This window comes from Copadichromis virginalis, linkage group LG2 (assembly GCF_057382275.1).
Source record: "Copadichromis virginalis isolate Kocher_CV1m ecotype Utaka linkage group LG2, C_Virginalis_male_GT1.1, whole genome shotgun sequence".
In the NCBI taxonomy this organism is placed as follows: Eukaryota; Metazoa; Chordata; class Actinopteri; order Cichliformes; family Cichlidae; genus Copadichromis; species Copadichromis virginalis.
This window is the reverse complement of record NC_140619.1, coordinates 33506488-33524703: the sequence shown is the minus strand read 5'-3', so window position 1 is coordinate 33524703 and position 18216 is coordinate 33506488. Positions and strand designations below refer to the sequence as shown.

Sequence of the window (18216 nt, the reverse complement as noted above, 5' to 3'; positions counted from 1 at the left end):
ATATTATATTATTATAGTACAGTAGATCCCTACAATCTAGTGCACAGTAATAGGAAATGTCTGTCCAGCTCTATTTAACTCAATCATTAGATGAAAACAGGCAGGAAACCTCTGTGATTACATTGAGAAGTTCTGTTATTTATAGATCATTTATGGTGGATGGGATAACATTGATGTAAAGCTTTGTGGGGCGCTGCAGCCTGAGGATAACAATATATGTAATCCCCGAGTATATCTCCTGCTGTTCATGCGCTCGAGAGATAGAGAGGATATTCTTACACGGCTGTTTTCTAAAAATCTTAGTACTATGATGACTAAATCTTTATATTAGTGCTTATTATTGAGTCCAAATGCAATCAAACCTGGCAGAAAATCCTCATACTTGATGGAAAAAAACGAATCGGTCAAAGAAATTCTAAAGCACACACGCTGGCAATTTGAAGATTGTAATTAGTTATTAAAATCCTCTCAAAACATCACCGTAAAGAAGGATGGAAAGAAAAACGATGGCACTGTTATTTCTCTCCTCTCTGACAGATTTGATATGTCATCTGTTGCTAAACAAATCCATGTCATGTTCAAACAAAGCTATTCACTGAGTCTGTTTAATGTTCGCACCAGTTTCTCGCGTTGAGATTAAACACACGTCAGTAGCGTAAGGGGATATCAGATATCTTTTATGGAAGTTCTACAATATTCACCACTGTTCAAAAGTCACAAAATGTTCACTCATTTTCAGGCAAGTCTTTCTGTCTGACCATTTCAGAGGGTTGTTTTTTTTTTGTGTTTGTTTCTTTTTTCAACCACCTATGAATCATTCAAGCATAGAAAAGGCACCCAACTCCAGGGATGAACCAGTGCACATAACAAACAACAGCAAAAAAATAAATAAATAAAAATAAAAAATTAAATTGTATCAGTAGGCATTTTGTTGCCAGCACACTGGTGCAAAAACACATAATTTGTTTCCATTTTTCCATTTCTTTAGCCAATTCTATGAAAACACCAACGATAACACAGTTTGACAGGTATAGAATACTAGTATTTTTGCACTAACAAGGTGATTTCTAAAGACCTATTATCTAAAACTTAGCATATCAAGGCAAGGTGTGAATTGTCTCCTTAAAACATCTGAAGAAACTAGGCGGGTCAGGGAAAAAGTGGTAGGCCTCAAAACTATCTACAGCACATGAACAGTATTTGAAAGTCTGCTCATCACCACTGCAATAAAAGTATATCTGGAAAGAGAAATACGCAATGAATGCTCTTCAAAAAACCTGGAGAACTAACTTTTACAGAAATTATAAGAAAGCTTGCCTGAGATAGTTCAGGCTGTGTTGAAGAATAAAGGTGATCATAGTAAATATTGAATATTTACAAACTCTTTCCCCACTTTTTGTCTTATATATTCTGTATTTCAATTTCACATTTCTCCCCGTTTTCCTGGTGAAACACACAGCAAAGAAATGGAGGGTGTTTTTCAGTCCAAATATCTTTGCATTTCTGATTGAAATCTGGACTATAAGTGCTTAATTTCAGCTATTCACAAACCATGGCAGTAACAGTGGTAAAAACAGGTGTTGATGTGTAGTTTTGTATCTGTTCAGAAATCTCATTCTAAATCAGAGTTGTCCACGATTAAAGACTCTGGGTAGCAGTTAAGATGCTCACAAGCCTCCAGCTGAGTGCTGCGCTGGGAGCGAGGGGGTCACCTCTAAAATTGATTGTATATGTATGCAGTGAACAGCAGCTCAGAACGCCTGGCTTTCTGGGTGATGTTCTGCCTGGGGACTGCATAGTTTTCCCGGGAGACTTGTTCGTCCCAGTCACCCCTCGAGGGGGTGATTGTCTAGTAGTGTCAAATTTATGTCAGTATGGCTTCATTATTCACCCTCTCTCGCAGCGCACCCTTATTAGAGAACATCTCGTATGCAGACGGGGAAAGACACGTGTGCCACGGACAGTTATTTTTATCATGAGATGTAGCTTATTAAGTCAACATGTCAACCTGAAAGCATCTGCAGCTAATGGGCTTCCATCAGCATGAAGGATGGATTGATAAATATCAAAGATGAAAGAAGACAAGAGCAGAGGCGGCTTGATAGTAATCATAATAAGGAGCATCATTTAAATGGTGATGGCTGTTTTCAGATATGCATGGATCAAAGAGTCATCATGGTTCACTAAACAAAATTATCAGGCTGCTTTTAATTATTCTATCTCCCAGGAGAAGGATTTATATTAGGAGCTTAAATAATCAATCATAATGCAGTGACGTAGGCTGTGTTTATGTGCAAGCAGGATATACGGAATCAAAGGTTTATTTTTTTGCTGCTAATAGTTACAATGTTTTAAAAGATTTTCCAACAAATCTCATTTCTGAGCACTAAATCATCCGACCATCTGTGCGGCGCAGACGTTTTCAGTTGGTGCTCCATGTGAAATGTTATTCTTGTTTCGGTCCCTGCAAAACAGGAGCTCATGCACAAATACTGACTTCACTGCGTTTTTATCTCCCGCTATCAATTTTAAAATGCACCATAAACCGCAACCCCCAGCTCCTAAGTAAGAAAGTCCTGAGTGTATTTTCTTGATTCATTAACCTGTGAAAGTGGCTGTAGAGGATGATGAAGAGCTCCTCCGAGACACTCTCCCCTAAAGCTAAACCAAAAGCCTCTTCTGAATTGTTTCATCCAAATAGAAACACTCAATCTTCAAGACAGCTTGGTCAAAACGCTGCACTCTAACTGTGAGTGTGGGCCACCTATAGTTGTTACAGATACACTTATACCAAACAGAGCTGACAAAATGACGTGTAATTGATACTTGAATTGTTTTATAGTTTTCCAAACTCCTCATATAAACTCACAGTGTCCATTTTTTTTAAAAAAAGGAGAAAAACAAGGTGCACGAAATCTCTGCAAAGGTAATGCTTTTAATATTCAGATAAAAATGCAGCAGAGAGAGAGGGAAATGCCTGAATATAAATGTAAATTATTGACACACAGCACATGGTATTTATAACAATAATGGAGCATGAGTTTTTGTCTGGATTTTTAAACAATGGATCCTTGATTACAGAATGTTTTATGTGAAAGTTGGTGACTCATTTAGCCAGCAGCCATTGATTTGTTGGTGATTTTGTCACTTGTTGGCACGTGTGATTTATGCATCCGCCGACTGTATATCTTTAATTTGGGGCTTCGTAATAACCTCCTGTAAACATCAATGGAATTAAATCAGAAATCAAAGCATTGTAAAGTTTTCATTTTCACATCTATCTACTGGAAATACTCTGCATGGTTTATCCAAAGGAGTTTGTGTAGCAGGACTGGACTGGACTGTGCTAACTATTACCTACATTATTCTAACATTGGCGTAGTCATAGAGGGTTTGTACTAGGGAGCTGGTAGGTTAAAGACTGTTTAACGTACTTGATGCCTGCCTTCCCATGTGCACTGCTACAGAGGTTAATAATAAGGAAACTGCGACTGTAAACATCCTGATCTGCTGCAGATTTAGGATGTTTTATCAAGCTGAATCTATGTGGTTTACATAGCTTTAGAGGCCAGCAGCATGGTCATTTGAGGAACGTCAGTATTTGTCATGTTTTGAAAATGCCAAATACTGAAAATGACACAATTATAGGCCCTGTCCTCATTTACATGGGCATTTTCTACGCGTTTTAACCTTTAGTTCACACAGAAATCTGCATTTTAGGTTGCTGAAAAACTTCTTCCAGGGTGGGGACTTCTGTGTTTAAAGTGTGGACAAGTAAAATAAAGATATTTATATTGGGAAGTCAAAGACTTTACTTTTAATGCTCTTTTTTGGACAGACTGCATGCCTGTTGTTTGTAGACTTCTGCTTAGCCAGCGTTTCTTTTAGGTTAGCATTAAATTACCACCTGTTGCTTTATAGGTCATTCAAATCCCATAATGTTGCCAGATGATCTGTCCTTCAGGTAATGGCTGGCTTGGAGTTTATGCCTAATGTCAATAGGCAAGAGGTGATTACCAACCTATTGCAGCATTAGCATTAGCAATGCAAGAGATAGGCATTGGTCATTTTAGAGTTACCAATTTACCTGATGTGTTTATCCAGAGGAAGCCAGAGTCCCTGGATAGAATCCACACAGACACAAAGAGAACATGCAAACTTGCATTGCTGTGAGATGATGATGCTGTGCTGACCCTACAATGTACCATCTACACACATATATTATGCCTAAATCTGAAATGGAAATGATCGCACATGTTTTAATTTCATCATAGCTTGATTATTGTAATTCGTTGTTGCTGTGCCTTAGCAAACGTTCACACTGGATCACTTTCATTTGTTTCACAATTGTGCTGCAGTGCACAATTCTGAAACAACTATAAAGTTTAAGATTCAGGTTTTGGTGAACACTTAAGAGCTCTTCGTGGTCTGTTGCCTCCTTGTATTAATGAACTTCTACATGCATATGCAACTTCAAGGTCTCTGGGGTTAGCTGATCCGTGCTTGTTGGTGGTACCTTGGACCTTCAAAGTTGTGAAACTCACTTCCATTGGTTTTAAGTGGACGCTGTTGATGACTTAAATGAAGAAATTCTATCCATTTATATAGTTTTGATTGATGTATCTTATTTTTATTGTACAGCACTTTGTGACCTTTGTTCTTGAGAAGCAAGAATATCCTTTTATTGTCATTGTACATGTACAAAGAAATTGTGGATTTTCCTTAGATTTTCTCCCTAGGCTCTTCATCCATATGTCAATGACATGGTGTTAGCTTCATATCTCCTTGAAACTAACTCGCTGTCAGTTTCATGGGGAAAGATGGAAAGGCAGAGATTTCTGCTGAGATGTCTCTAAAGCACCTGGACATATCACTCTCTTTCAGCGGGACCATCAAGCCTCCGGGGCTCTCCGAGATGCCACCAGGTGTGTTGATTGATTCCTCCCTCAGAGATTAATCTAGACATTGACTGTGGAGTGTGAGTGTTAGAGTGTGTCCAGGTGTTTAAGTCTTAGAGAGAGAGAGAGAGAGGGATGCTGTGTCTGATAGAGACAGAGCCAGTGGGCTTGGTGATCTACACTCTGTTTAGATCCTCATTTCCCAGAGTTCATAGCTCTCCTCCATCAACCTGCAGGCAGAGAGCCAAGCTTTTGCTCTCTTCTCCATGGTGGTCTAATTCATCCTCACTTAGGAAAGGTAAAGGCAGCCTCTGTCTTTCTCAACAGGTCTAAAGGCAACACTCCCCCACACACTTGCCTTTTTTGTTTGTTTTATCTTTGATTTATTATCTGATTATTTTTTTTATTTATGTACTGGAAAATATAAAAAAGAGCTTCAGTCTCTGAAGAATTTCCTTAAGCAAAGGTTAAGTAGTTCAAAATGAAGCAAAGGGAAGAAAACAACCTTATTACAAGACACGTGCAACCACCCACGTTCAAGTAGGCTTACACACACACACGCGCGCATGCACACACACACACATTCAGGACTGCATGCACAGTTGCACTCCCACACACACTGTTGCAGTCTCTCATTTGAAAGCAGAGGAGCCTCTGCCTAACAGTTGCACAGTTTAAATAAGCCAGATTCTAAATAAAGTGTCTGTCTTTCTCCTAAGCAGATGGTAATGAAATTAGGCCTTCTTTCTTTTTTTTTTTAAGTCATTCCATTCTGGGTAAGTAGTGTATAGGTGCAGCTGGGACAGGTGTGTGGGTAAAACAGTGCCAGGGGCGTAATGCATATTTCTACTTCACTGTATCCAGCTGTGCATTCGTAGTTCTGGCAGATATGAACTGCAGTGACACGCACAGATGGACGTTCACAACTCATGAAAAATCTGGCTGGATTTGTGTCAAGGGGGTAGAATTAAGTGATGGTAATAGCAATAGATTTTAATACTGGTGACAAATGACCAAATATTGCTGATAGGCCCCACTTGCATTTAGTCCAACTTCTTTCCCCCATAGTGAAAGAACTGGATATCATAAAGCTTAAGAGATGATAAAATATTGCTAGTATTCTGCATTCATTTCCCAGCTAATTATTGTTCGCAGGATTTATTAGGTTATTGGTGAGTATAGAGGCAATGCTATTATGCCTAACTGGAGATGGACACAGTTGGAGTCAGTGTTTGCGCATTGCTTGATTCATATACATCTGCACTGTTTATAGAGCTGCCAAGTTTACTGCCTTGAATAAGCAATGGTAAGCAAACACATGATTTCATAACAGCTATTACTGTATGGTAGGATCAGCAACAAAAATAGTCGAGCTCTATTGATTGCTGGACTTATTATTTCAAAACAAAAGAAAAGAAAACTGTCTGTGTTCTTTGTTCATTTTTTGACTCGTTGGAGTTTTATTAAGAGCTTGATGTTACCTGGAGCTGGGGTGCAACCTCAGCGTTGTCCTGTTTCTTCTATATTCTTTTATCTGTTCAAAAGATGCACTTATGTTGACTGTAATTCATCCCACACCTTTGCCCAGTTATTACTGCAAAACTGTTGAATAAAATTGTAGTTTTGTTTTTTTGTTTAAGTTCCGGTAAAAGTCCTGACAGAACTGTGAGAAGCAGTCTCCTTTGGAAGGCCAGATGGGGTACATTACAGCAGTATATCATCTGCTTTTGATAAGATCTTTTTTTTTCCACTGTTCTCTGTAGAGTGAAATTACTTGACCTTGCTGTAATTTAACGGTGAAAAGAAAGAAAGCAACCACTCTAATGTGCAGCATGGCTCTTAATCACATGAGTTCTTACTTCATTTTATCATTAGAAGAGTCTGTTTTTGCTGGTTGCTGGTTTGTTTTACTAGGTTATAACACAGTCATAGCAGCCAATAATAATAATAATAATAATAATAATAAATATGAATGAAATATACATCAAACAAAACTTAGGCCACAAGTAGTGAAATGCTGCCCATCTTGTGCACTTTTCCTTCTTTGTAATTAGAGAGTTGTTGTATGCCACATTAGAGGCTTTAGTGACAAATGACTTAACGAGCTACACAGGGAGTCCTAATTATTCTGCAATTAGAAATGTAATTATGGGTTGCTCGAACAGTTTGCTTGCTAGCAGTGTGAGGGAACAGAGGCAGAGCGAGTATCACATTTAACCGTTTGCTAATCTGTCACACACGGAGAGGTAGACAGTGCCCCAATCTTTAAACCTGTGGCCTAACCTGGCCCTGTAATCCATCAGTGCACAGGTAAACTAGATTTTAAAAAAGCCCTGGCCTAATGAGATAGATTCATAACGCAGGATTAAATACCGCGTATGCATAGATGTGCACATATATTTATAATCATAATGTCTCCAAACCTTCCGGGAAGTTGCAGTGACATAATGGAGAGGTAATAGGTTGAAACTGGATTTCTCTGAGCCTGTCTATGTTATTCAATAAGCAAATCTACATTAGACACTACATCATCATGTTAATCAGGTAATGAGGTTCAACATGTAGCTTCTAGTTAAATAGTAATGGAAATGTAGAGAAGCAGGGATCTTATTATAGTCTTTTCCTGTTTTACAAAACAAGCTCTTCTACACTGTTTCTGAGAGCGGTCCTTTGGCGTTCTTGGTAGAGAGAGAAGGTCATAGGGCAGAATGCATTAAACCACCACATTTAGCAGCTGCAAGAGAGTGTCTGGTCTCGTTTTCACTTTGTGAGTTTGTCTGTGAGTGTTTTATAAGGGCAGAGTTTTGGTGTGAATACTATAACCAGAGGTACTGCAAAAGCATTTGAGTGTACTTTGACTGGTATTTATATGTATATCAGTCGAAGGGCAGATTTTGTCCACATGCCTCAAAGCGTGCAGGCTACAGTTACAAGTTTCCTGGTGAGTAGATGACACTATAATGAAGCCAGAACGTAAAGATGGGTATGAACTCACTGGTGTATCTGCTCGTGTGATGCATTTTAAGGCAATCCATCCAATCTCTTGTTCTTTTCCAATTCAGGGTTGCAGGGGTTATCCCAGGTGTCATAGGGCAAAAGGTTGGGTACACCCTTGACAGGTTGTCAACCATTCACACCCACATTTACACCTAGGGCCAATTTATAATCACAATTTAACTTAACCCCACTAATGGCATGTCTTTGGATGTGGGAAGAAGCAAGAGTACCTGGAGAGAACGCACGCAGACATGGGGAGAACATGCAAACTCCACACAGGCCCACAGCTGTCATCTTATATGTTAGCATACATTTTGAATCGTTCAGCCAGCTGAAATTCCCCTGGTTCCCTTATTACACTGTTAGAGCATTCCTGCTGCCTCAAAGCAAATTAAATGCAAATTACATGAGCGGGCTGTTCATCCTTTCAGGGTCAGTGTTTGTGCCATGCTCGCAGGCAGTGCTGGGGCCAATGCACTACAGTACTAGTTGTAGTGAGTAACTCGTGCCAGTGATGGCAGATGAGGGCTAAGAGGGTATAGCCCTACAAACCCCACCCTGAGCTCTGGATGACCTGCCAGCCTGGCAACCTTACTGCCCCATGTACCGTTCCAGGGCTCAGCCTCTTTGAAAGCTGTGGGTTGTAGTTTAAATTCCCGTACATGTTTGTAAGACCTGTGAGAGGCAAACAGTTTGTGTTTCACAAGCTGCTTAAAGGGAGATTTATTATGAATCTTTCCAGTGTCGTAAACCTGGTTAAAACATCAACACGATTAAAGAACAGTTTGAGACTTTAGGACAGGAGCATCGCCCTATCCAACCCTGGAATTTTTTTCTTCACTCCTCTCTTGGATCTCAGTTTTTTCTGTAAATACTTGAAATTATATTTAGCAGTTGCATCATTTTTGAGTAGCAAACCTAAAAAGAAACTCTTGACTCCAACAGTTTTTGGGATCAGACTTTTAATTGGACTTAAATTCACATAAATAACATTGGTTCATATATATTTTGTATAATATACAACTTTATATAATATATATTTCCCCCTATGATTTACATTCCTCTCTGACTAAAAGTATATCTGTTATATCTATGGAAACAGGAAGCATTGCAGGAAGGCAAAACTGCTCTTTTTGTGCTGTTTCAGTTTTCTTCTCTCTCTTTTTTTTAAAATTAAGGTCCAAATGTCAAAAGGAGAGGAGTGCCTTTCTTTTGAGTTGTAAAAAACCAAAACCAAAAACCATTTTCCAAGTTACACAAACAGAAAAGCAGAAAGGAGAATCTATTGCATTGTCTCTAGGGTATTACACTGCACTACAAGGAGTGGGTAGCTATTGAAAATCATTCACCGTATATATTTTACTGTATTGACTTGTGACACAAAAAAAGAGCACTGCAGATGATCTGATATGCATGGCAATGAACATTTTCTGTATGCTTTCGAAGTTTTTTTTCCCCCCATTGTAAAAAATAAAAATAAAAATTGAGAATATGTTTGACTCGACAGGAAACCCTATCTCGAAGATAAGGACAGAGTTACAGCATGAACCTGCGGCAAGGTCGAATATTCATGCAGTGACCAAGCCGAGCACACTTGCACAGATGACTTGAGCTTGTCGGTCCAGATCACAAATCAACACTGTTCGGCTGCTGCGACCGACATTATTCAGCAAGATGAATGGATATCTGGAAGTCAGGTAACGTTCGGTAAGCTCCCTGCTTTGTTCGTGTGCTGTGTTATCTTTGACATGTGGAACATCTCTATCAATCAACACCTCGAGTAAATATTCATAACTGATGCACCGTTCAGTTTCCCTTGGTGAATAATGCAGATCCGATTTTCACTGCCGTTCCGAACTGACTCATCAAGGAACTTTAAGGTCACAAGCAAATGATTTAAAACAGTGTGTTTGCAGGGTATGCCTGCTTTTTCAAGTCAAGGAGATCATAGCCTGTCAGAGTAGAAATGTTACAAGACAGTCAACAGTTATATACCCCGTGATGAGTAAAAGGAGTGAAATTGGCAATGAGGCGTAAGGTTTCTCGTGTCAAATCGGGTAAAAGTCTGCATCTTTTTTTAAGCACAACCTCCAGTGTCACTTTGTCACAGCTTCTCTCAACTTTCTGGCTACGTGGCCTCTTAAATCGGCAAAAACTATGATACATATTTGATTGTCTGAATCAGCCCTGCTTCCTTAAATATCAAACCAGAGAGAAACTGTCACCCACGCTAGGCCTTTAAATCCGAACCTGAAAGCAAAACTATTTTTTCCAACTTCAGCTGCTATTTCAATAGTGATCAAGAACAGAAAGATTTTCGAGGTCAGGTCTGCTTGTAAAATGTTCAGGTGAGCCTCTACCCAAAGGGAAAAAACCTAATTGGTGAGCTTGAAAGAGTTACTTAAATTACCCGGTGAACTGTGAGATCCTATAATGTATCATGCATTTATCACGACAAGACCAACCTAAACTGAACGTGGAGTGTGTTGGTGTGTGTGTGTGTGGTAACAAATTACAGAGGAAAACACAATCATGCCATGACATTGCGACAGACAGCAGGTTTAAGTGTTAACCACCTCCTTCCGTGAAAAGTCAACAACAAACAGCTATTAGTTATTCATTATAATCACAATAAAAATCCCACAAACACCATCATAATCATATCCCTTTTCTAAACGTAGTTTCACTGTATGCTATTGAAAAAATGCAATGGGGAGGACAAGTCGCTGGTTGTGTTTAAAGCACAGTAAACAAAAGCTGTGACTTCTTTCTTTATTGCAAAGTTCTCCGAGTGACCAAAAGAGGTTTTACTGCAGTATGTTTTACACGCTAACCACCATAAATTACTTTGAAAATATGAGCAGAAAAATAGGATGAGTTAACACAACCAGCAGCAGTGCTTATTGTCTCTTACCCTCCCCATTACAACCCTGCCACACATCCATCTTTTTCAATACTCACAGAGGGGAGTTAGTGTTAATTAAAAAGTGCATCATGAATATGTTGCGATTAATAATAAAAGTAAACTTTTTTTTTTCCATAAATAACACTTTTTTTTCCCTCTAGTTATCAATAAACCTCTTATTATACAAGTCGAGTAGTCACACGATTCAAATCTGGCCCCTGGGATCTTGTTAATAAAGAATCCGGGAGCGACGCTAACGCTTCCTGAAATAAGGAAGCTGTGACCTGTCAATACAAAACAAGACTGACGGGTCAAATCCAAGAGGAAGATCGAGGAAAGGACTATAGCAGTGACCACACATAGCTATTAAGGACACAACACATGAACAGCGGCAAGGAAATACTTGCAGTACAGCCTGCTGTAGTAGACAAACTGAAAAAAAATGGGACATTTTAAGAATCAAGAGTCTCTGTGTGGGAAAAAGAATACCACTCTCGTGTCTGGACTGATGCGGGAGGTTTTAGTGTTTTTGTTTCATCGGTATGATCACACTGTAAATGTGTCACATTTTGGGAGTGCAGATGATGCTAACGTGGCATGTGTTTAAGCATACATCATTATACTCAAAATATGCAGTTAAGCTCTGTGTTACTTTTACAACCAAGAAAAAAAATACTACTGAACTCGCTGTCTTAATTTGTAGTTTTTTTCCTAGTCTCAAATCTTCTTACAGTGAATTTGCAGTTACTGGTGTGCATTATTTTTCCATTTTGTGCAGTAAATACAAAACTCTACCAAGCTAGAGATTGTAATGTCTATAATTGGATGTCTGCATACACATTTGGAGAAACTGTAAGATACTTTGATATATTTGCTAAAATATGATCAGCAAAGATCTGTTCAAAATTTTGCTTTTTATTTGTTTTTATTAATGTAGAAATCAAAATCAAAAAAATGACTGAATAAAAGCTTGGTATTGTACGTTTCCCAGAGAATGTATGTACTAGTGTAAACCTTGTAGGAATCAAACTTCCCCAAAGGAAAAAAGCTCCTTTTTTGGGGGACAGAAAAAGTCCAGGCTGGCAGCATTTCAAAAGCTTACCCATTCACACGTTACACTTTTGTTAAATCTGTAATAAAAGACAAATTTAAACACTTTAGACACTTATGATCAGAAGGTTACGTTCTGCAGCTTGAAAGTTGGAGCTTCCACAATTTATGCTACAAGGCCAGCTCGGCTGCTTGCGCTGCAATAACAGACATGAAAGTGGCATCAATTTTCACACTACTAAGACAGACGATAAACTAAACAAATCCTGACTGCTTGACCCTAACGCTGGGGGGGATCCAGACGCTCTGAAATGATGTGTGGGGTAATTTGCTGGTAGGTTTGTGTTTACTTGTCCCCTTAGAGAGAAGGGTAATTTATAATCAAGACATTAAAAGATCGGCTTTTTTGGGAACAACAGTGCCCCTGATACTCAGGGAATGAGGAGGCTCACTTACTGGTTCGATACAGCTAAAAATTGTGATTCTAAGCATCTGCTATGGCCTTTCCATCCACCTGTTTGATAACTATTATGGATCGGTGGATGGCACTTTGCATTGCTGTGGTCAAAGCATCAATCGGTTTTCTATTCATTTTTCTCTGTATATTTTTCCTTTTCTGTCTTTCTCATAATCTACCACAGGTTAAGTAGTTTCACTGTTCATGTGCTGCACCTTCAAACTTTAAATGGCTGACATGAAGATTCTCACTTTGGTCTTCTGCCTGGGGTGAAACACAGATGAAAAAAGGAAGACCTTAAACGGTCCTGAAAATACAGGACACCAAAGCTTTCTCTGTCAGTGACTGCAGGGCATCGGATGGACTTTACGTATGCTGATGGCTGCAGTCAAAAGACCTCATTCCCATTCGTTGATGATGGATTTGCAAAATATTGGATGGCTACAAACTAACCGGACTGACATTTTTCCAGACTGCTGTGCATATTTGCAACTTTTTAAACCCATATGAAAGTAACTAGCTAACATGAGCCACCGTGTCAGTGTTTTAATCGCATTTACAGTCACACGACCACTCAGTGGCAGGCCTTCATCCCGGTCAAGTATGGCGAGTCTTGCCGGCACATCCCCATTTGCTGCTGTTGGTGCTCTTGAAGATCCGAGGCCACACCATCGACAAAATCGGGGACAGGTAGCCCTGAGAGAATCATGACTGACTTGTTCCAGATCATGAAAGTGGGTACAACAGGTAGGAGGAAGGAGATTTCAAAGGTGTGGATATGCTGGGAATTCATGGCATCGTAAAAGGACAGCGAATTGTTGTCGTAGTCCAGCAGGACACCCAGCCGCCTCAGCTGCAGACTCGCCTCCACCAGCATCTCCTTACCATCGTGCCGCACCATAAAGTTGCTGTTGCAACGTGAGAACACCCACGAGGATGAGTTTTTGCCGCTCCATTCGTTTTTTGGGGCTGATTTGTAAGCCACGCCGATGGCATACCTGCAGGGAAAGCACATTTTGGAACACATTACTGATCTGAAGCAAGTGTCCTCCTTAATGACTTTACTTACACAGTCAGGCTACCTCATGCTGAGGACACACAAGATACACGTAGCCCCTTTGGGTTTTTTGTGCATGAAAAAGGTCTACTTCACAGCCAATTAGTGAAAAGAATATAATTAGGATAAGAGTATACACTGTGTGTGGTGTGTGTCTGTTGTGCGTGTGTGGGGGAGGTTGCGTAACAGCCTAGATTTAAACTCCCAAAAGAAAGATATTTCAGTTTATCAAGCCTCCTTGCAGGCTTGTATAATGCACTTGTGCGTACGTGCAATTCTTACCATGTGGATGCTCCGAGTAGCACCTCCCAGTAGTGACACCCGCTGTCAATAAAGACATTACCAGCAGCTCCATAGGAGCCTGTTCCGCTGAAGCGCTCCGGGGTGTGGCTCTTCTTCAGCGAGCTCTCGTCCTTCTCCATGGTCAGGCAGTCGTTGGACAGACGTAACTTCTTGTGGGCTGTTTTTGGGTCCAACTTGAAAGGTTGACCTGGGAGGAGATATAATTACGTGCTGTTACTGTATGTAATAATAAAAATGCCGTCATCATTAAATTCCAAATCTTCATGAATGGCACACAAACAAAGATGTGACCTGAGATGTTTAATTATTACCTCGATAATGCTGAAATATTATAACTGGGTAGGTTAAGTGCTCATTTCTAATGTCATTTTTAATACAGATATATCACGGTTATATTTATGACTATGATTATTACTAGCAGTGACAGCTGTACATGGTGTAACAGTAACAGATGGATAAACATATCTGTATTTATAAATGATACACAAAGGAGGAGTAATCTTATATAAATTAAGAATTAAGCACTTGCTAATACCTTATAAATACCTTATTAATGCTTAATAGTGTGACATTATTATACAGCATTAGTTATTCCTGTAATGAAAACCCAAATACAGAAGCTCACTGTGCACATTTTTAGGTATAACATGCTCATTTTATACTACAGCTTTCAAAATAGTGTCCAGGTGTTGTTTGACTTAAATTGCTTTGTTTACTTTATTCTCATGAATGAATATATTTATTGGTTGTAGAGCTGTGGGTGTTATGGGAAATGTATTTTTGATTTGTAATAATTCCACCAATGTTGACCTCAAACTTATCGATTGATACGGCATACTAGAACGTGTGTTTGTTTAGTGCATTAGCTCTGCGCGTGGATATAAACAGAACCAAAACAGGAGGGGGATTATTATATGAGAGACACATCAGGAGGATTAGGTGACAGCCAAGGCAGAGAATGAAGAGATTGCTTCATCTTTGCTGTTCTCAACTGCAGGCATGCTACTGGTGTGGAAGCCAAGATTTTTGGCGAAATACACAGTGTATCTGTGTGTAACAGTTTTTGTTTTCATCAAGAACATGTTCAGTGTTGGTGCAAACATCCTGTGTGAAAATAAAGAAGGCAAATAACTGCAGAGAAATGGCTTCATACAGCCCATTAAGTAATGATTGAGTAATGGTTAGTTATATGCTCATGCTGCTTAAGCTGATTAGCTGTATGGAGCTGGTAATATGTGGTTAAAGTGTGCAAGTCTGGTGAATGTTGCAACGTTTGAAAATGGTTCAGGTACACAGTGTACTGGAAATATATGAAAATATTGCAAGGTGAGGGATCCAATCATGATCAAGTGATCATGGCTGACTATTTTATTTTTTAGTTCCTCCGTGTTTTAGGTCCCACTGAGAAATAAACTAGGAGACGAACCAGAACTGTGCCTCCAAAATTGACTTACATGTTGCTTACACCTGCACTCCTCACAAAGCTTAACTGACAGTGTTTTTAGTCCGGACTTCAGGTTAAAACACACCCAAGCTCATTTTTGGTCTCCACCATCTCTTACTAAAATATTCTCTCTTTCAGCTCTTTAATGCTTCTGTATGTTCACCTGCTAGTTTCTGATTGTGTGTCTGCCATTGTTTTTTTTCCACTCAAGCTTGTGAAGTGAAAGAGGCCGGCGATGCCACAAGATAAAAGGAAGAAAGAACCAAAAATAAGAATAAAACGAGAGGAAGATTTCAACCCAGAGCAGCAAAAGCAGAAAACAAATAGAAAGCGGGGTGAGAAGTGCTTGCAGAGAACTCACAGGGAGAGACACAAGAGGAGAATGTTTGAGATACAAGGGCGAGAGTCTAAACTTCAAAGCTTCTCACAGCCTTTGGTGAAAACATTTCGTAACAGTGGAGGAAGCCACCCGGCATTTTCCTCTGTGCCTCCAATCACACAGACTTGGAAATTAGCTGAAGGAAATAGCCTTCACTTCCACCACGATAGGTAGCGGTTGGGGCTTTTCAGTGGAAATGTTACTACCCGGCTGCAACAATTCAGTTTGCAATGGCACCAGTAATTTGGGTGTAATGGGTGGAAAATTGGGAGGGCAAAACTAGGTGAGTGGCAGAGAGAGAGAGGAGCTATGGAGCGAGAAGGAGAAGAGAAGTTGAGGGGATAATATGAGACTGAAGATTGAGCAGAGGATCCCCTCTCAACCTCTCAATGTGTGTGTGCGTAGGCTTCATGGAAGTCAGCCACATCCCTTCCAGACCTGACATTTAACTCTGACACCTCTCATCTCATCTCTCAGCCTCCCTGAGCCTCCCATGGCTTAATGAGCGACACAATGAGGACCCGGACTCCGCCTCCCCTCTCTCTATCTGCCCTTGCCTTCATCTCTCTTCCCCCCATTCTTTCATTCTCATCCTCTCTATCCTCTCTCCACTCTCACACACTCCCCTCTCCAATAATCTGCGTGGTGAGTGTGTGTTACCGCATGTGGATATGAGACGACGAGGCCAATGTGCTGCTGGCAGCCAATTACATTAATGCGCTCTCTTCTTTGAACTGCTTATCGCTGCCAGCGCAGCCATTTCCAAACACTGGGGCTCTGTCATGCCTTTCCAGGGGATGACTCCTGAGAGCCCAGGCTGGGCCCGAGGTTCAGGAAGGGGAGTCGCATGTGACGGTAGAGGACAAGCAGGCCCGTACACAAGGCATCAACTAGAGCCTCTCCAAGAAGCAGACATGCCGTTCAGTAAATTGCCAAGAAGAAATGTTTTGAACCGGGGCCAGCGGGATTCTTGTAAATGGACAAAGCCTGAAATAATCAGTTTGCACCTAAACTGTGAGTTTTTTGGCATGATCTCACTGCAAATAAAACTATCAAAATGGACGGTACAACTGAAATAACCCATGAATATGTCGAATAGCTGGAAGGTTTAGAGACTAAACTGTTACAAATTTGAAAAAAAAAAAAAAAAAAAATCGCCTGCAACTTGTAACCACTGCCCAAGTTTTCATTTCCTGTTTTAAGGCACCTGCAAGCCATGTCTACTCCCAGAATGAGTCATAAGTCTGTCACTGGTGAAAATGAGCCCAATACATTTCTGTGCTGAACATAGAAATTTAGCAACTTGTACTTTAGCGTTTTCATTTTATGAAGCCGTTCTACATTACTATTCATACATCAGTACTTTAACTTAATGCTGAATGTCGGACAAACCTACACGCAGTGAGGAATGTTCTACTGTGTGAAAGTTCTTCTTTTATTTAAGTTAAAGATTTGAGTACTCAGTGCGCCGCTGAAGCTTCTCCATGTTGCAGAGCCGCCATGAAATGAACAGACCCAGAGTCACAGCGAGTGTGCTGGTATTTGCTAGCAGCACTTGGAGAACATGCCAAATTTGATTTCTTCTGGAGTGCTGTACTCCTGGCCTAAAGGTGTAAATAAGTCATGTGTGGAGTTCTACATTAGGAAGAAGACCGTTTCAAAATAAGAAAGTGAATGTTTACTTCAAAGAAAGTTCTTACATCAGCTACCTTTAGAAACCACACAGGCATGCCCCCACACAAATAAAACTCTTGACTAAAAATATGCATATTGCTGTCAGATTCTAGAGCCAAAACAATAAAGACGAGATGGGGGAGCAGCAAATCTCAGAGATGTAATATCCAAGCGGTAACTGTGATTAGCGTGCTTCAGCCTCTGCAGAAATACTCAGCGATATCTGTGTCTGCAGAGATAATCGCTCTACGTTAGACTGCCTCAGAGCTGTGCATTGTTACGTACTTGCGAGTCTTTAATGGAACCTTGTAAAACACAGAAATGAAATTGTATCAAGGAAAAAAAGAGAGGAGAGAAATAAAAGAGACAACTGTTGGGGGAGCATTTATAAAAAGTAATTTCATTCCAACTTCATTCTGCTGGGTCTTTGCTGAAGTAGTTGCAGTGGGGCAGCATCTGGGTAATCGACTTTATTTCAATTCAGTCAATTTCACCCACACTTCTTCTTTTTCCTGGCTTCCATTTTTGCTGAGGGAAAGATTGGGTTGCCTCCATAATAAAGGAGATCCATTTTACTACATAACTAAAACAATTACTCCAGTAGAAACAGCAGCATCAGGGACACCGAGCGAGCTCTCGTAACACAGCAGCAGCATAACGCAACCTTGTATCCTTCCACAGGTTTTTACATTTGTTTAGAAGTTGCCAACTGGCAGCGTGCCGTTTTTCTTCTAATTGTCTCGTTCATATGTGACGTGGCGTCGAATCCAGCTGTGCTGACTACTTTCATCTGTCTGAGATACAGAGGTACACTGGTGAGATTAGAAATGCAGCAGCCATGTAACACGGACGGGGACATCCAATAACACTGCATGGGTATTAGGTGTTCAGCATGACTTCTTGGCATCGAGAGTGTTTATGTGTCACATCCTCTCTTTTCAGTCCTTCCTGGGCAATTTTTGGCTCTTTCTACAAAACTTCTCCAAAAACTGGAAAAGTCTTTGTGTAGTGAAAAAGCAAAGACAAACAGCAGTCCTTGATCTTCTGCAGTT

General features: G+C 40.2%; 1 protein-coding gene across 6 annotated transcripts in view; it reads right to left on the bottom strand.

The window, feature by feature from the left end:
* Nucleotides 1–8840: 8840 nt before the first annotated feature.
* mid2 (midline 2) overlaps nt 8841–18216 on the bottom strand; it is a 163719-nt gene continuing 154343 nt past the window's right edge. For all 6 annotated transcript variants that reach the window (XM_085430969.1, XM_085430977.1, XM_085430961.1 and 3 more), the window contains 2 exons: nt 13647–13854; nt 8841–13305 (listed from right to left, as the gene is read on the bottom strand). In XM_085430969.1, the coding sequence (XP_085287095.1) occupies nt 12882–13305; nt 13647–13854 (632 nt within the window). In that variant the 3' untranslated portion in view covers nt 8841–12881. The remainder of the gene's footprint in view (nt 13306–13646; nt 13855–18216) is intronic.